The sequence below is a fragment of the Salvelinus alpinus genome, chromosome 21 (assembly GCF_045679555.1).
Source record: "Salvelinus alpinus chromosome 21, SLU_Salpinus.1, whole genome shotgun sequence".
NCBI classification, from domain to species: Eukaryota; Metazoa; Chordata; class Actinopteri; order Salmoniformes; family Salmonidae; genus Salvelinus; species Salvelinus alpinus.
Genome location: NC_092106.1, coordinates 40,978,866 through 40,994,004, shown reverse-complemented (window position 1 = coordinate 40,994,004; position 15,139 = coordinate 40,978,866). Strand labels below are relative to the sequence as shown.

Here is a 15,139-nt window from a genome sequence, read left to right as displayed (position 1 = left end):
GCCGTTTAGTTGATTAGGTCCACAGGCTAGGTTGGATCAACCATTATATGGGTTCAACATAGAATGTATCATGTCCATTGGAATATCAGGCTGCACAGTAGAAATAAATTCACCGCTGTGTGTCACCCCATCTTCAACAGGTAGCCGGACTACATTTGACCGGTGTTGAAGAGGGGCCACCTGCTGGCCTGCTCCTGTACTGTGCAGAAATTACAAACTTTTATATTTTTTTCCGTTGTCAAGGAAGCGCGTCCTCGGTTGCCAACATGGCGTGGACTGTTGTACACAGACAGCAGTAGAAATTAATTTAGCTAGAAAACGCTAACTTGTTTATTGTCTTGCTTAATAAAGCTTGGCTGTGGATCCTTTTTCCTGGTGGGGTAATACTACAAGAGTTTGCCATTCCGATGTGATATTGCATGCGACGAAATGAACGGGAAGGCAGTGACTGTAACCTTAGCGTTACGTTAGCTGGGTCACTGCCCGTCTTATCTAGCATTTCTGTCTGTTTTTGTCCGGGTCAAATCCTGAACTTGGTCGAATGAAGACTGTGGGTGGTATTGGTAAAGTTGTCAAGCCTGTCAGCAGTCTCCTAGAATGCAAGCTCCGAAGGACAACTTCTTCTACTCGTATCCTTGCACAACATTGGCATTGCTAATATAGCCTAGCTAACGTTAGCTCAGTGGGAAACATACCTTACCCTGTGTGTTTTGTGTCTATTACCTATAGAAAAGAATCTAGCTAGATGGCCTGTTTAGGTCCTAATGTTTATATTTTTGGACAGACAGACTGGCAGGCAGGCAGAACACCGGAAGAAGAATTATCACAGTGAATTATTGTAATGTTTGTTTATGTGTCAATTAATCCCATAAGGGATGGTTTGCCAACTAGCGGTTTGACACGAAAATAAAATGTAATTCTTTCATTCGGTAGATTGATACTGTGTTGCTGTTTTTCTTTGTACTCTATCGAAATAGGCCTAATTGTGTTGGAATTAATTCACATGGCTCTGACTATAAACAATACAAAATGACTACTTTGACATTTGTATTCTGCAACTAGGCCTTTCCAAAACATAAAACATTGAGTTTAGGCTGAAGCTAGGCATTAACAGAAGAGTTAAGGTGTTGTTGTTGCATGCCAAAAAGTAGGGTCGTTTATTTTTGCATATGAAAGTAGGCATGCGTAATCTTTGTTCTATTGTATGAATTGTACCTATAATGACACAATCAGCATAAACACCTTAACCGGGCCTGATGTCAGAACCAGCAGGATAGGAGCTGACGGGGTGTTTGAAGATGACCGGCATGTTCTGGTGGAGGAACAGAAGTCATGCAGGGCCCGAGCTCGCTGCTTCTCCCTGGAAACCAACCGACGAAGGAAGTACGTTTCTTTACCTTCGTTCTTCTGCTTAAATCATAGCCTGGTCTCAGATCTGTTTGTGCTGTCTTGCCAACCACTATGGTCATTGTCACGTGGCAGGTTACTACCTAACGACCGTAGGCCGTGTCTCAAAGCCGACCTAAAATGAGTTATGTGTACATGTTCTAAAGTGTCCCTTGGTCTGGACCATGTCATTAACACCCTGCTGCTACTAGCGAATCCCTCCGTCCAAGTACAACTCAGATTTCTGCACTACTTTTGTCATTTATTTTTGTTTTATTTATCCTTTTATTTAGCTAGGCAAATTCTTATTTACAATGATGGCCTACCGAGGAACAGTGGGTTAACTGCCTTGTTCAGGGGCAGAACGACAGATTATTTTTTTTTACCTTGTCAGCTCTGAGATTCGATCTAGCAACCTTTCAGTTACTGGCCCAATGCTCTAACCGCTACCCGCCGCTCCGTAATTTTCCTAATGGATCAATATAATGGTATAAATGTTGTTTTTTGGGGGTCAAGGTTCCATTTGGGACACTGTGACTGTAAAGAACTAGAGGAGGACACATCCACTGTGACTGTAAAGTTAACCAGAGGAGGACACATCCACTGTGACTGTAAAGTTAACTAGAGTAGGACACATCCGCTGTGACTGTAAAGTTAACTAGAGGAGGACACATCCGCTGTGACTGTAAAGTTAACTAGAGGAGGACACATCCACTGTGACTGTAAAGTTAACTAGAGGAGGACACATCCGCTGTGACTGTAAAGTTAACCAGAGGAGGACACATCCACTGTGACTGTAAAGTTAACTAGAGGAGGACACATCCGCTGTGACTGTAAAGTTAACTAGAGTAGGACACATCCGCTGTGACTGTAAAGTTAACTAGAGGAGGACACATCCGCTGTGACTGTAAAGTTAACTAGAGGAGGACACATCCACTGTGACTGTAAAGTTAACTAGAGGAGGACACATCCGCTGTGACTGTAAAGTTAACTAGAGGAGGACACATCCACTGTGACTGTAAAGTTAACTAGAGGAGGACACATCCGCTGTGACTGTAAAGTTAACTAGAGGAGGACACATCCTCTGTGACTGTAAAGTTAACTAGAGGAGGACACATCCGCTGTGACTGTAAAGTTAACTAGAGGAGGACACATCCGCTGTGACTGTAAAGTTAACTAGAGGAGGACACATCCACTGTGACTGTAAAGTTAACTAGAGGAGGACACATCCACTGTGACTGTAAAGTTAACTAGAGGAGGACACATCCACTGTGACTGTAAAGTTAACTAGAGGAGGACACATCCGCTGTGACTGTAAAGTTAACTAGAGGAGGACACATCCGCTGTGACTGTAAAGTTAACTAGAGGAGGACACATCCACTGTGACTGTAAAGTTAACTAGAGGAGGACACATCCACTGTGACTGTAAAGTTAACTAGAGGAGGACACATCCGCTGTGACTGTAAAGTTAACTAGAGGAGGACACATCCGCTGTGACTGTAAAGTTAACTAGAGGAGGACACATCCACTGTGACTGTAAAGTTAACTAGAGGAGGACACATCCACTGTGACTGTAAAGTTAACTAGAGAAGGACACATCCGCTGTGACTGTAAAGTTAACTAGAGGAGGACACATCCGCTGTGACTGTAAAGTTAACTAGAGGAGGACACATCCGCTGTGACTGTAAAGTTAACTAGAGGAGGACACATCCACTGTGACTGTAAAGTTAACTAGAGGAGGACACATCCGCTGTGACTGTAAAGTTAACCAGAGGAGGACACATCCGCTGTGACTGTAAAGTTAACAAGAGGAGGACATTTTATCTTGAAATAGACCTCCTGGTAATTAGCCAACTGCAGGGCTGGTGTGTGTGTGTGTGTGTGTGTGTGTGTGTGTGTGTGTGTGTGTGTGTGTGTGTGTGTGTGTGTGTGTGTGTGTGTGTGTGTGTGTGTGTGTGTGTGTGTGTGTGTGTGTGTGTGTGTGTGTGTGTGTGTGTGTGTGTGTGTGTGTGTGTGTGTGTGTGTGTGTGTGAGAGATTCTCTTTAATTTCTGACTTCTGTGGAAGGAGCATTAACGGGCTAGCCAAGATAAGTCTTCCTCTGAGAAATCACCATATTGTTTTGTAAGCCGTAAACCAAGGTGTCCTGTGTGGCTCAGTCGGTAGAGCATGGCGCTTGTATCGCACAAAGGTTGTGGGTTCGATTCTCGCTCCGGCCACCCACACATATGTATCCACACATGACTGTCAGTCGCTTTAGATAAAAGTGTCTGTTAAATGGCAGATATTCTATAATATTGTGAGTTCTTGTTCATTAAAAGCCTTTATGTAATTTTCCCTCTCTAAACCAACCAGTTGTCACAGGAGTGGTTCCTTCAACTATTTAATGACTGCTGAGAAAGCACCTCAAGGAATGGACTCTAAAGATCACTACAATCAACCTTGATGGAACTGGGACCAGGCTAAATCCTATTTGAAAATGCTAGTCAGAGGAGTTGGCAAAAGTACAATCTGGGACCAGTCTATATATTCTCGTTGTGACTATGATAATAAGAGAAGAGTTGATGAACAGATCTGGGACCAGTCTGTAATGTATTCTCTGTGTTTTCCATGCAGGGTTCTGGAGGAGTTGGTTAAACAGATCTGGGACCAGTCTGTAATGTGTTCTCTGTGTTTTCCATGCAGGGTTCTGGAGGAGAGGAGATTGTTAAACAGATCTGGGACCAGTTTATATATTCTCGTTGTGACTATGATAATAAGAGAAGAGTTGATGAACAGATCTGGGACCAGTCTGTAATGTATTCTCTGTGTTTTCCATGCAGGGTTCTGGAGGAGAGGAGATGGTTAAACAGATCTGGGACCAGTCTGTAATGTGTTCTCTGTGTTTTCCATGCAGGGTTCTGGAGGAGAGGAGTTGGTTAAACAGATCTGGGACCAGTCTGTAATGTGTTCTCTGTGTTTTCCATGCAGGGTTCTGGAGGAGAGGAGATGGTTAAACAGATCTGGGACCAGTCTGTAATGTGTTGTCTGTGTTTTCCATGCAGGGTTCTGGAGGAGAGGAAGAAGCTGTGGGATGTCCAGGAACAGAGGCTGAGGGAGAACATCCTACAGCAACGTAAACAGAGAGTCCAGGATGCTACCGAACGCTTCCAGAGGGCACACCTGCCCCCCTCACAGAGACGCAGACAATGTCAGTCGCACAACCCAAAGCTGTGTGTCACACAGAAAAACACAATTACTGGTCTCCACTTTACTCTTTGTGGTTTGTAACTGTAATGCATTCCTGAGAAAACATCTGAATAGAATGAGTCACACACTACAGTGCATTCGGAAACTATTCAGACCCCTTGACTTTTTCCACATTTTGTTATGTTACAGACTTATTCTAAAATGGATTAAATAAAAAAAAATGTACCTCATCAATACCACATAATGACAAAGCGAAAACATGTTTTTAGAAATGTTTGCTAATTTATAAAAAAAAATACAAATAAAAAATACCTTATTTACGTAAGTATTCAGACCCTTTTCTATGAGACTCGACATTGAGCTCAGGTGCATCCTGTTTCCATGGACCATCATTCATGTTTCTACTTCTTGATTGGAGTCCATCTGTGGTAAATTCAGTTGATTGGACATGATTTGGAAAGGCACACACCTGTCTATATGAGGTCTCACAGTTGACAGTGCATGTCAGAGCAACAACCAAGTCATGAGGTGGAAGGAATTGTCCGTAGAGCTCCGAGGCAGGATTGTGTCGAGGCACAGATCTGGGGAAGGTCACCAAAACATTTCTGCAGTATTGAAGGTCCCCAAGAACACAGTGGCCTCCATGATTCTTAAATGGAAGAAGATTGGAACCACCAAGACTCTTCCTAGAGCTGGCCGCCCAGCCACATTGAGCAATCGGGGGAGAAGGGCCTTGTTCAGGGAGTTGACTAAGAACGTGATGGTCACTGACAGACCTCCAGAGTTCCTCTGTGGAGAAGGGAGAACCTTCCAGAAGGACAACTATCTCTGCAGCACTCCACTAATCAGGCCTTTATGGTAGAGTGGCCAGACGGAAGACACTCCTCAGTAAAAGGCACATGACAGCGGAGGCACCTAAAGAGGCACCTAAAGACTCTTAGACCATGAGAAACAAGATTCTCTGGTCTGATGAACCCAAGATTGAACTCCTTGACCTGAATGCCAAGTGTCACATCTGGAGGAAACCTGGCACCATCCCTACGGTGAAGCATGGTGGTGGCAGCATCATGCTGTGGGGATGTTTTTCAGCGGCAGGGACTGGGAGACTAGTCAGGATCGAGGGAAAGATGAACGGAGCAAAGTATAGAAATATTCTTGATGAAAACCTGCTCAGGACCTCACTGGGGCCAAGGTTCACCTTCCAACAGGACAACGACCCTAAGTACATAGACAAGACAACGCAGGAGTGGCTTCGGGACAAGTCTCTGATGTCCTTGAGTGGCCCAGCCAGAGGCCGGACTTGAACCCGATCAAACATCTCTGGATAGACCTAAAAATAGCTTGAGAGGATCTGCAGAGAAGAGTAAGAGAAATTCCCCAAATACAGGTGTGTCAAGCCTGTAGCGTCATACCCAAGAAGACTCGAGGCTGTAATCACTGCCAAAGGTGCTTCAACAAAGTACTGAGTAAAGGGTCTGAATACTTATGTAAATGTGATATTTGCAAACATTTCGAAAAACCTGTTTTTGCTTTGTCATTATGGGGTATTGTGTGTAGATTGCTGAGGATTTTTTAAATTATTTAATCCATTTTATAATAAGTTTGTAACGTTACAAAATTTGGAAAAAAGTCAAGGTGTCTGAATACATTCCGACGGCCCCGTAATTATACCAACAAGTTACCAGACATTTATCTCGGTTGTATTGCAGCTTTCGGGAAGAGCACCCTTAATATCGAGGAGGCACTTCATCACATACAAGGCACCTTGACCTTGAGTTCTTACACCAGACAATCGTCCACCCCCAACAGGTCAGAATGTCTGCTAGAATAGCTCAACTGTTTACAAGTACTACGTGTACTAGTAAAGAAATTAATATCCCAACATATATATATATATACACATGTACGTATAACCATTACCCTATGAACACATATTAACTATTATAATGACTTTATAAACATTTATAATGGCTTATTAACGTTATTACACCAACTGCATGTCACCATCTGCATATTTCTCCAGGCTTTTCATGAATGTAATTTTCTAGCCTGAGTCCCAGTCTGTTTGTGCTATCATACCACAGACTCTGTGTCACTCATTGTCATGTTTTGGCTTGACAATGGCAGCAATGGAGCTGGCAAGAGTACAAACTGATCTGGGATCAGTTTAGCCGACCCTATAGTTTACCGGCATTTATAATTAACGTTATTATACCAACTACATATCACCATCAGCATGTTTCTCTGGTCAATCCTTTTGGTTTAAACACAGGAGCTGCACTTCATCCCCTAAGCCTCCCCCGACTCCCAGCCCGTCGCTCCACCAGGGGACCCTGTCTGCCCTCGAGGCCTACAGCAAACTGATGCAGGACAGAACCTACAGCAGCTTCAAGAACAGGCTACTATTCCTCAGCCTGCTCCAGGACACACAGCTGAGGGACAGGGACGATCTGCAGGACACACAGCTGAGGGACAGGGACGAACTGCAGGACACACAGCCGAGGGACAGGGACGAACTGCAGGACACACAGCCGAGGGACAGGGACGAACTGCAGGACACACAGCCGAGGGAGAGGGACGAACTGCAGGACACACAGCCGAGGGAGAGGGACAAGGAGAGGGACGAGCTGCAGGACACACAGCTGAGGGACATGGTGTTCCTCAATGAGCTGCAGGACGCACAGCTGAGGGACAAGGAGACCTGTAGCAGTCCACAGGTAGGCATTGTGGGTCAACTATCTCTCTTAAATCAACAAACTACCCGTATGTTTTCTGAAGCTCACAGTTCATATCTCTATTACATGTATAGCCTTTATCAATGAGTTGTTTCAATTTAAAAATCCTTGTTGAATTCAACTCTGGAGAAGCTAACCGTTACGTCTCTTCTCTGTTGCTGTGGAGGGGAAAGTAAACACGTCCCTGTAGTGTAATGTTAGCCTGTAGCTGCTACTTCTCTGTTGCTGTGGAGGGGAAAGTAACCACGTCCCTGTAGTGTAATGTTAGCCTGTAGCTGCTACTTCTCTGTTGCTGTGGAGGGGAAAGTAACCACGTCCCTGTAGTGTAATGTTAGCCTGTAGCTGCTACTTCTCTGTTGCTGTGGAGGGGAAAGTAACCACGTCCCTGTAGTGTAATGTTAGCCTGTAGCTGCTACTTCTCTGTTGCTGTGGAGGGGAAAGTAACCACGTCCCTGTAGTGTAATGGTAGCCTGTAGCTGCTACTTCTCTGTTGCTGTGGAGGGGAAAGTAACCACGCCCCTGTAGTGTAATGTTAGCCTGTAGCTGCTACTTCTCTGTTGCTGTGGAGGGGAAAGTAACCACGTCCCTGTAGTGTAATGTTAGCCTGTAGCTGCTACTTCTCTGTTGCTGTGGAGGGGAAAGTAACCACGTCCCTGTAGTGTAATGTTAGCCTGTAGCTGCTACTTCTCTGTTGCTGTGGAGGGGAAAGTAACCACGTCCCTGTAGTGTAATGTTAGCCTGTAGCTGCTACTTCTCTGTTGCTGTGGAGGGGAAAGTCAACACGTCCCTGTAGTGTAATGTTAGCCTGTAGCTGCTACTTCTCTGTTGCTGTGGAGGGGAAAGTAACCACGTCCCTGTAGTGTAATGTTAGCCTGTAGCTGCTACTTCTCTGTTGCTGTGGAGGGGAAAGTAACCACGTCCCTGTAGTGTAATGTTAGCCTGTAGCTGCTACTTCTCTGTTGCTGTGGAGGGGAAAGTAACCACGTCCCTGTAGTGTAATGTTAGCCTGTAGCTGCTACTTCTCTGTTGCTGTGGAGGGGAAAGTAACCACGTCCCTGTAGTGTAATGTTAGCCTGTAGCTGCTACTTCTCTGTTGCTGTGGAGGGGAAAGTAACCACGTCCCTGTAGTGTAATGTTAGCCTGTAGCTGCTACTTCTCTGTTGCTGTGGAGGGGAAAGTAACCACGCCCCTGTAGTGTAATGTTAGCCTGTAGCTGCTACTTCTCTGTTGCTGTGGAGGGGAAAGTAACCACGTCCCTGTAGTGTAATGTTAGCCTGTAGCTGCTACTTCTCTGTTGCTGTGGAGGGGAAAGTAACCACGTCCCTGTAGTGTAATGTTAGCCTGTAGCTGCTACTTCTCTGTTGCTGTGGAGGGGAAAGTAACCACGTCCCTGTAGTGTAATGTTAGCCTGTAGCTGCTACTTCTCTGTTGCTGTGGAGGGGAAAGTCAACACGTCCCTGTAGTGTAATGTTAGCCTGTAGCTGCTACTTCTCTGTTGCTGTGGAGGGGAAAGTAACCACGTCCCTGTAGTGTAATGTTAGCCTGTAGCTGCTACTTCTCTGTTGCTGTGGAGGGGAAAGTAACCACGTCCCTGTAGTGTAATGTTAGCCTGTAGCTGCTACTTCTCTGTTGCTGTGGAGGGGAAAGTAACCACGTCCCTGTAGTGTAATGTTAGCCTGTAGCTGCTACTTCTCTGTTGCTGTGGAGGGGAAAGTAACCACGTCCCTGTAGTGTAATGTTAGCCTGTAGCTGCTACTTCTCTGTTGCTGTGGAGGGGAAAGTCAACACGTCCCTGTAGTGTAATGTTAGCCTGTAGCTGCTACTTCTCTGTTGCTGTGGAGGGGAAAGTAACCACGTCCCTGTAGTGTAATGTTAGCCTGTAGCTGCTACTTCTCTGTTGCTGTGGAGGGCAAAGTCAACACGTCCCTGTAGTGTAATGTTAGCCTGTAGCTGCTACTTCTCTGTTGCTGTGGAGGGGAAAGTAACCACGTCCCTGTAGTGTAATGTTAGCCTGTAGCTGCTACTTCTCTGTTGCTGTGGAGGGGAAAGTAACCACGTCCCTGTAGTGTAATGTTAGCCTGTAGCTGCTACTTCTCTGTTGCTGTGGAGGGGAAAGTAACCACGTCCCTGTAGTGTAATGTTAGCCTGTAGCTGCTACTTCTCTGTTGCTGTGGAGGGGAAAGTCAACACGTCCCTGTAGTGTAATGTTAGCCTGTAGCTGCTACTTCTCTGTTGCTGTGGAGGGGAAAGTAACCACGTCCCTGTAGTGTAATGTTAGCCTGTAGCTGCTACTTCTCTGTTGCTGTGGAGGGGAAAGTAACCACGTCCCTGTAGTGTAATGTTAGCCTGTAGCTGCTACTTCTCTGTTGCTGTGGAGGGGAAAGTAACCACGTCCCTGTAGTGTAATGTTAGCCTGTAGCTGCTACTTCTCTGTTGCTGTGGAGGGGAAAGTAACCACGTCCCTGTAGTGTAATGTTAGCCTGTAGCTGCTACTTCTCTGTTGCTGTGGAGGGGAAAGTAACCACGTCCCTGTAGTGTAATGTTAGCCTGTAGCTGCTACTTCTCTGTTGCTGTGGAGGGGAAAGTCAACACGTCCCTGTAGTGTAATGTTAGCCTGTAGCTGCTACTGCCTGGACCTGCATCAACAGACAGAGGCCCCTCTGCGCACACACAGGAATGCACACACAAGTACACACAAGTATCTAGGGCACTAGATACTTGACATACACTACATGACCAAAAGTATGTGGACACCTGCTCATCGAACATCTCCTTCCAAAATCACGGGCGTTAATATCCACTCTTCTGGGAAGGCTTTCCACTAGATGTTGGAACATTGCTGACGGGACTTGCTTCCATTCAGCCACAAGAGCATTAGTGAGGTCGGGCACTGATGTTGGGCGATTAGGCCTGGCTCGCAGTCGGCATTCCAATTTATCAATGTTCAAAGGTGTTCGGTGGGGTTGAGGTCAGGGCTCTGTGCAGGCCAGTCCAGTTCTTCCACACCAATCTCCGCAAACCATTTCTGTATGGACCTGGCTTTGTGCACGGGGGCATTGTCATGCTGAAACAGGAAAGGGCCTTCCCCAAACTGTTGCTACAAATTTGTAAGCTGTAGCTCTACGATTTCCCTTCACTGGAACTAAGGGCCCCAACCATGAAAAACAGCCCCAGACCATTATTCCTCCTCCACCAAACTTTACAGTTGCCACTATGCATTCGGGCAGATAGCGTTTTCCTGGCTTCTGCCAAACCCAGATTCGTCCGTCGGACCGGATGGTGAAGCGTGATTCTTCACTCCAGAGAAAGCGTTTCCACTGCTCCAGAGTCCAATGGCGTCGAGCTTTACACCACTCCAGCTGACACTTGGCTTTGCGCATGGTGATCATAGGCTTGTGTGCGGCTGCTCGGCCATGGAAACCCATTTCATGAAGCTCCCGACGAACAGTTCTTGTGCTGATGTTGCTTCCAGAGGCAGTTTGGAACTCGGTAGTGAGTGTTGCAACTGAGGACAGACAATTTTTATGCGCTTCAGCACTCGGCAGGCCCGCACTTTGAACTTGTGTGGCCTACCACTTTCCGGCTGAGCCGTTGTTGCTCCTAGATGTTTCCACTTCACAATAACAGCACTTACAGTTGACCGGAGCAGCTCTAGCAGGGCAAACATTTGAGGAACTGACTTGTTGGAAAGATAGCATCCTATAACGGTGTCACGTTGAAAGTCACTGAGCTCTTCATTAAGGCCATTCTGCTGCCAGTGTTTGTCTATGGAGATTGCATGGCGGTGTGCTCGATTTTATACACCTGTCAGCAACGGGTGTGGCTGAAATAGCCAAATCCACTAGTTTGAAGGGGTGTCCACATACTTTTGTATATATATATATAGTGTATCTATGTACATTATTAAGGAAATCATACCATCATGACATTCACTTGTTGAATAATACATCTCTTCTGTTGTTGAATTAATGCATCTCAGAGGAACTCATTGAAAATACGTGTTTTTATGCTTTCATGGGTAATCCTCTGAGGTTCCTTGTACTTTTTAAATAGTTTTCATATGTATGAATTGTTTTACCCAAATATCAATGAATCAACCAACAAAACTATCTCTTCTGTATTACAGCATCGCAATGTGACTCAGTCAGAGAGCCTGTCCAGTCTGGATAGCTTGGAGATGGAGGACGTCTTAAACCACAACAACACAATACAGAGGGTCCACAGCTCTTGGTTAGATCACCAGAAACATCCCAATGGTCCATCCTCTGACTTGTCCTTTTGTCCACCAACAAAGAGAAGTGGTAACCTCCTACTCCAACAGGGCAAAGTTGATGCTAGCCCTCAGCCCCCCAGACCAAAGCAGACAGAGTCTGTCGAAGATTGTAACAGCAGACTGTACCAGCTCTCGCAGGCCACTGGGTGGCAGAGTTGTACAGACCAATCATCATCACAGAGTAACACTATAACCCAGTCCCCACTCCTCAGTGTCAGTCACCACAGCCTGCTAACTCTGAGTGGGATTATAGATACATCCTCAATACGTTCAGATACCGGTGACCAACACTCTCAGCAAAGGGAAAGTCATCTGAGGAGGGACCACAGAGTCTCAGGGGTCGTAGCGTGCTCTAAGGTTTCTACCCCAGACAGAACGCTGCTAGAGTTCACCTCTTGTCTGACCCCAGAGGGAAAGTTAGAATTTAGGCAGCAGGTGAGACCCCAGGAGGACAAGTATTCCAAACAACCGTCTGCGACACAGGTCCTTCTGCCTGGGAAAACTTGCAGCCACAAAGACCTTCTGTGTGAAGCCCCCTCCTCAAACCCTGATCATATCCTCAGTTATAGCACTAAAAGTAGCTCAGGGGCCCGAGAGGACACCGCCATCATTCAGCCAACAAAAAGCACACAACACCAGTCACACTGGAGCAAACCCAGTGTAGAAGATGCCATGAACAACCTCAACAAAGGGACCAACTCTGAACCCAAAGCAGGGTCCAACTCTGAGCCCAAAGCAGGGTCCAACTCTGAGCCCAAAGCAGGGTCCAAATCTGAGCCCAAAGCCGGAAGGTCTAAGAACACAGACCCTCTCAGTCAGACGTTGGGTCATTGTAATATCAGGTCTGACTTCCCTAAAGGCCTGAAGAGCCTGCAGGTGGATATAACACCAACACACCTCCCAGATAGGCCTCCATCTCCTCCACCTGCAGCTGCTGTCAGCACAGCCACAGATCATCATAAAGGCACTGAAGTCCGATGCATAAAGGGAATTCTTAAAAAACAATCAAAATACGGCGTGTCGGGAGGAAACACTTATTCTAGTATGTATAACGCCAGGCATTTAATATTCCCCAAACAATTCAACATGTCCATCAGAGATAGTGTGGAACTGACCAGAAGGAAAGGCAAGGATGCAGAGGGCAACAAGATGGTCAAAAAGAAGGTACGCTGGTTTGACGAGGTAAATCTGGAGGAAGAGGAGGAGATGAAACAGAGTCCTATAACAAACAACAAGTGTGTTTCTGAGTATCCACTACCTCTACATAAACACTCAGCATCATCAGACCACCAACAGGGTCAGGGCCAGACGGTGGCCACCAACACCCATCTGGCCTCCACCGGCTATCATTTTACCAAGCAGGCCTGGGCAGATGTCAGGATCCAGGAGAGCAGGCTGCAGGGGCACCAGGGGGTCCAGGAGAGAGGCCAGGAGGCCAGGGAGACAAGAGTGGAAGCCAGGGAGGTCAGGGTCCAGCGGGGGAGCAGCGGGAGAACCGGGTGCCCCAGAGTCCCCAGGAGAGTGAGATCTGCCAGGGCAGGGATGGATCCTGTTTCGTCCCGCTCCAGAAAAGGCACGGTCATCAGACCCCAATCTGCTACGGAGGCCAGCAGCCACGTGGCCTGGGTGACCCACGGGAAGGTCATGGTGCCTCGTCCCCCGCCCCGCACTGAAACCATGGAGCCAAAAACACACACAAGACAGACGGATGCTGTAGTATCATACACCACCACCACTCCTTACAACATGGATCACACTAATGACACCACCAAGACTCCTTACAACATGGATCCCTTTAATGACACCACCAAGACTCCTTACAACATGGATCAGTCTAACTCTGCTGCTACTAAAGCAGGGATTCCTGTAGATGAGACGTTGTGTAATAATAACACCCTGGACAGCTTGGCCCCGTCCCAGACCCGTACACATGTCATTAGGGCAGAGAGCGGCGTTATTTCCAACCCATCCAAGGCCACCCCCATGTCAGGCCAGCAGGACGCCCAGGGAGAGGCCGCCAGATGGGGGCTGCTGTACCATGAGAAAGGCCTCTGTCTGGACCGTACTCCCACAGACGAGGAGATCTCCCAGCTCTGGCATGGAGTCCGTAGTGCCTTAGCCACCAAGGACGGTAATGTACTGTACTGTAGATTGATCAGACTGTCCGGTCCTCACATCTCTAATACATGTGTTGTTGTCACCAGTTGAGAAGGACGTGTTGTGGAAATTACCACCAGGGTCACCTGAAGTCAATATTAAATGAATCATTCTTTATTATCAGCAAGCTGGAGAGGTTCCAACAAACTTAACGCTCCATAGTACACGTTGGTCAGGAGCTCTGCCGGGACAGTCCCGTTAGTACTCTTATATACTGCTTACACAGACAAGTTATATTTGCATGATTTAGCTTACTCATTATTTATAATTAATTCATCATTAACATTTGGTTCATGCATGTGACAGACCAATACCTCACAAGGCTTCTGCTCTCCAGGCTGAGACCTTGTTACTGAGACACCCCTTTCGGTTCTCAAAACAATGTTCTGGGCGTACTGCCGAATTGCTTCTACTGATAGTGAGGATTCCTCCCAGGCACGATCAATCAGTCACTTGCATGAACCCAATGGAATTGGTTATTAGAAAAGCACAAACATGAAATGTTCCTTCACAGATATTAATGTGCATGTCAGTCAAATTAGATCAACTTTATCACATTTAGCTTGTTGTTTAGTTTGAGCTTTCAAGTTTTACGGCATAGTTAGTAGGGATGTGCATCTTTCCTTTCATGAACGATTCGATACGCATCTAGATACATGGGCTGTGAGACGATACAGGAACCATACATTTTACTTTGAAACGATTCGGTTTCCTGGTGGTTTATTAAGGATCCCCATTAGTTCCTGCCAAGGCTGCAGCTACTCTTCCTGGGGTTTATTATGGATCCCCATTAGTTCCTGCCAAGGCAGCAGCTACTCTTACTGGGGTTTATTATGTATCCCCATTAGTTCCTGCCAAGGCAGCAGCTACTCTTCCTGAGGTTTATTACGGATCCCCATTAGTTCCTGCCAAGGCTGCAGCTACTCTCCTGGGGTTTATTATGGAACCCATTAGTTCCTGTCAAGGCAGCAGCTACTCTTCCTGGGGTTTATTATGTATCCCCATTAGTTCCTGCCAAGGCAGCAGCTACTCTTCCTGGGGTTTATTTTGTATCCCCATTAGTTCCAGCTAAAGTAAGGCAGTTATACAATTTAAAAACATTACAGCAAATTCAGGCCCCTATTCTACTACCACATATCTACAACAGAGTCCATGTGTACGTGTGAGTATGGTGCGTATGTTATCATGGGTATGCATGTCAGTGCCTGTGTTTGTGTTGCTTCACATTCCCCGCAGTAGCATAAAGTGTATTTTTGTATCTGTTTTTTAAATCTAATTTTACTGCTGCATAAATTACTTGATGTGGAATAGAGTTCCATGTAGTCATGGCTCTATGTAGTACTCTGCGCCTCCCATAGTCTGTTCTGGACTTGGGGACTGTGAAGAGACCTCTGGTGGCC

At 46.4% G+C, this 15,139-nt stretch overlaps 1 protein-coding gene across 1 annotated transcript in view; it reads left to right on the top strand.

Annotated features, from left to right (window-relative positions):
- Positions 1-251: 251 nt before the first annotated feature.
- Positions 252-15,139, top strand: part of cep126 (centrosomal protein 126) — a 37,357-nt gene continuing 22,469 nt past the window's right edge. The window contains exons 1-6 of the mRNA XM_071357942.1: positions 252-629; positions 1,264-1,383; positions 4,430-4,575; positions 6,284-6,383; positions 6,847-7,291; positions 11,436-13,713. Coding sequence (XP_071214043.1) covers positions 598-629; positions 1,264-1,383; positions 4,430-4,575; positions 6,284-6,383; positions 6,847-7,291; positions 11,436-13,713 — 3,121 coding nt within the window. The 5' untranslated portion in view covers positions 252-597. The remainder of the gene's footprint in view (positions 630-1,263; positions 1,384-4,429; positions 4,576-6,283; positions 6,384-6,846; positions 7,292-11,435; positions 13,714-15,139) is intronic.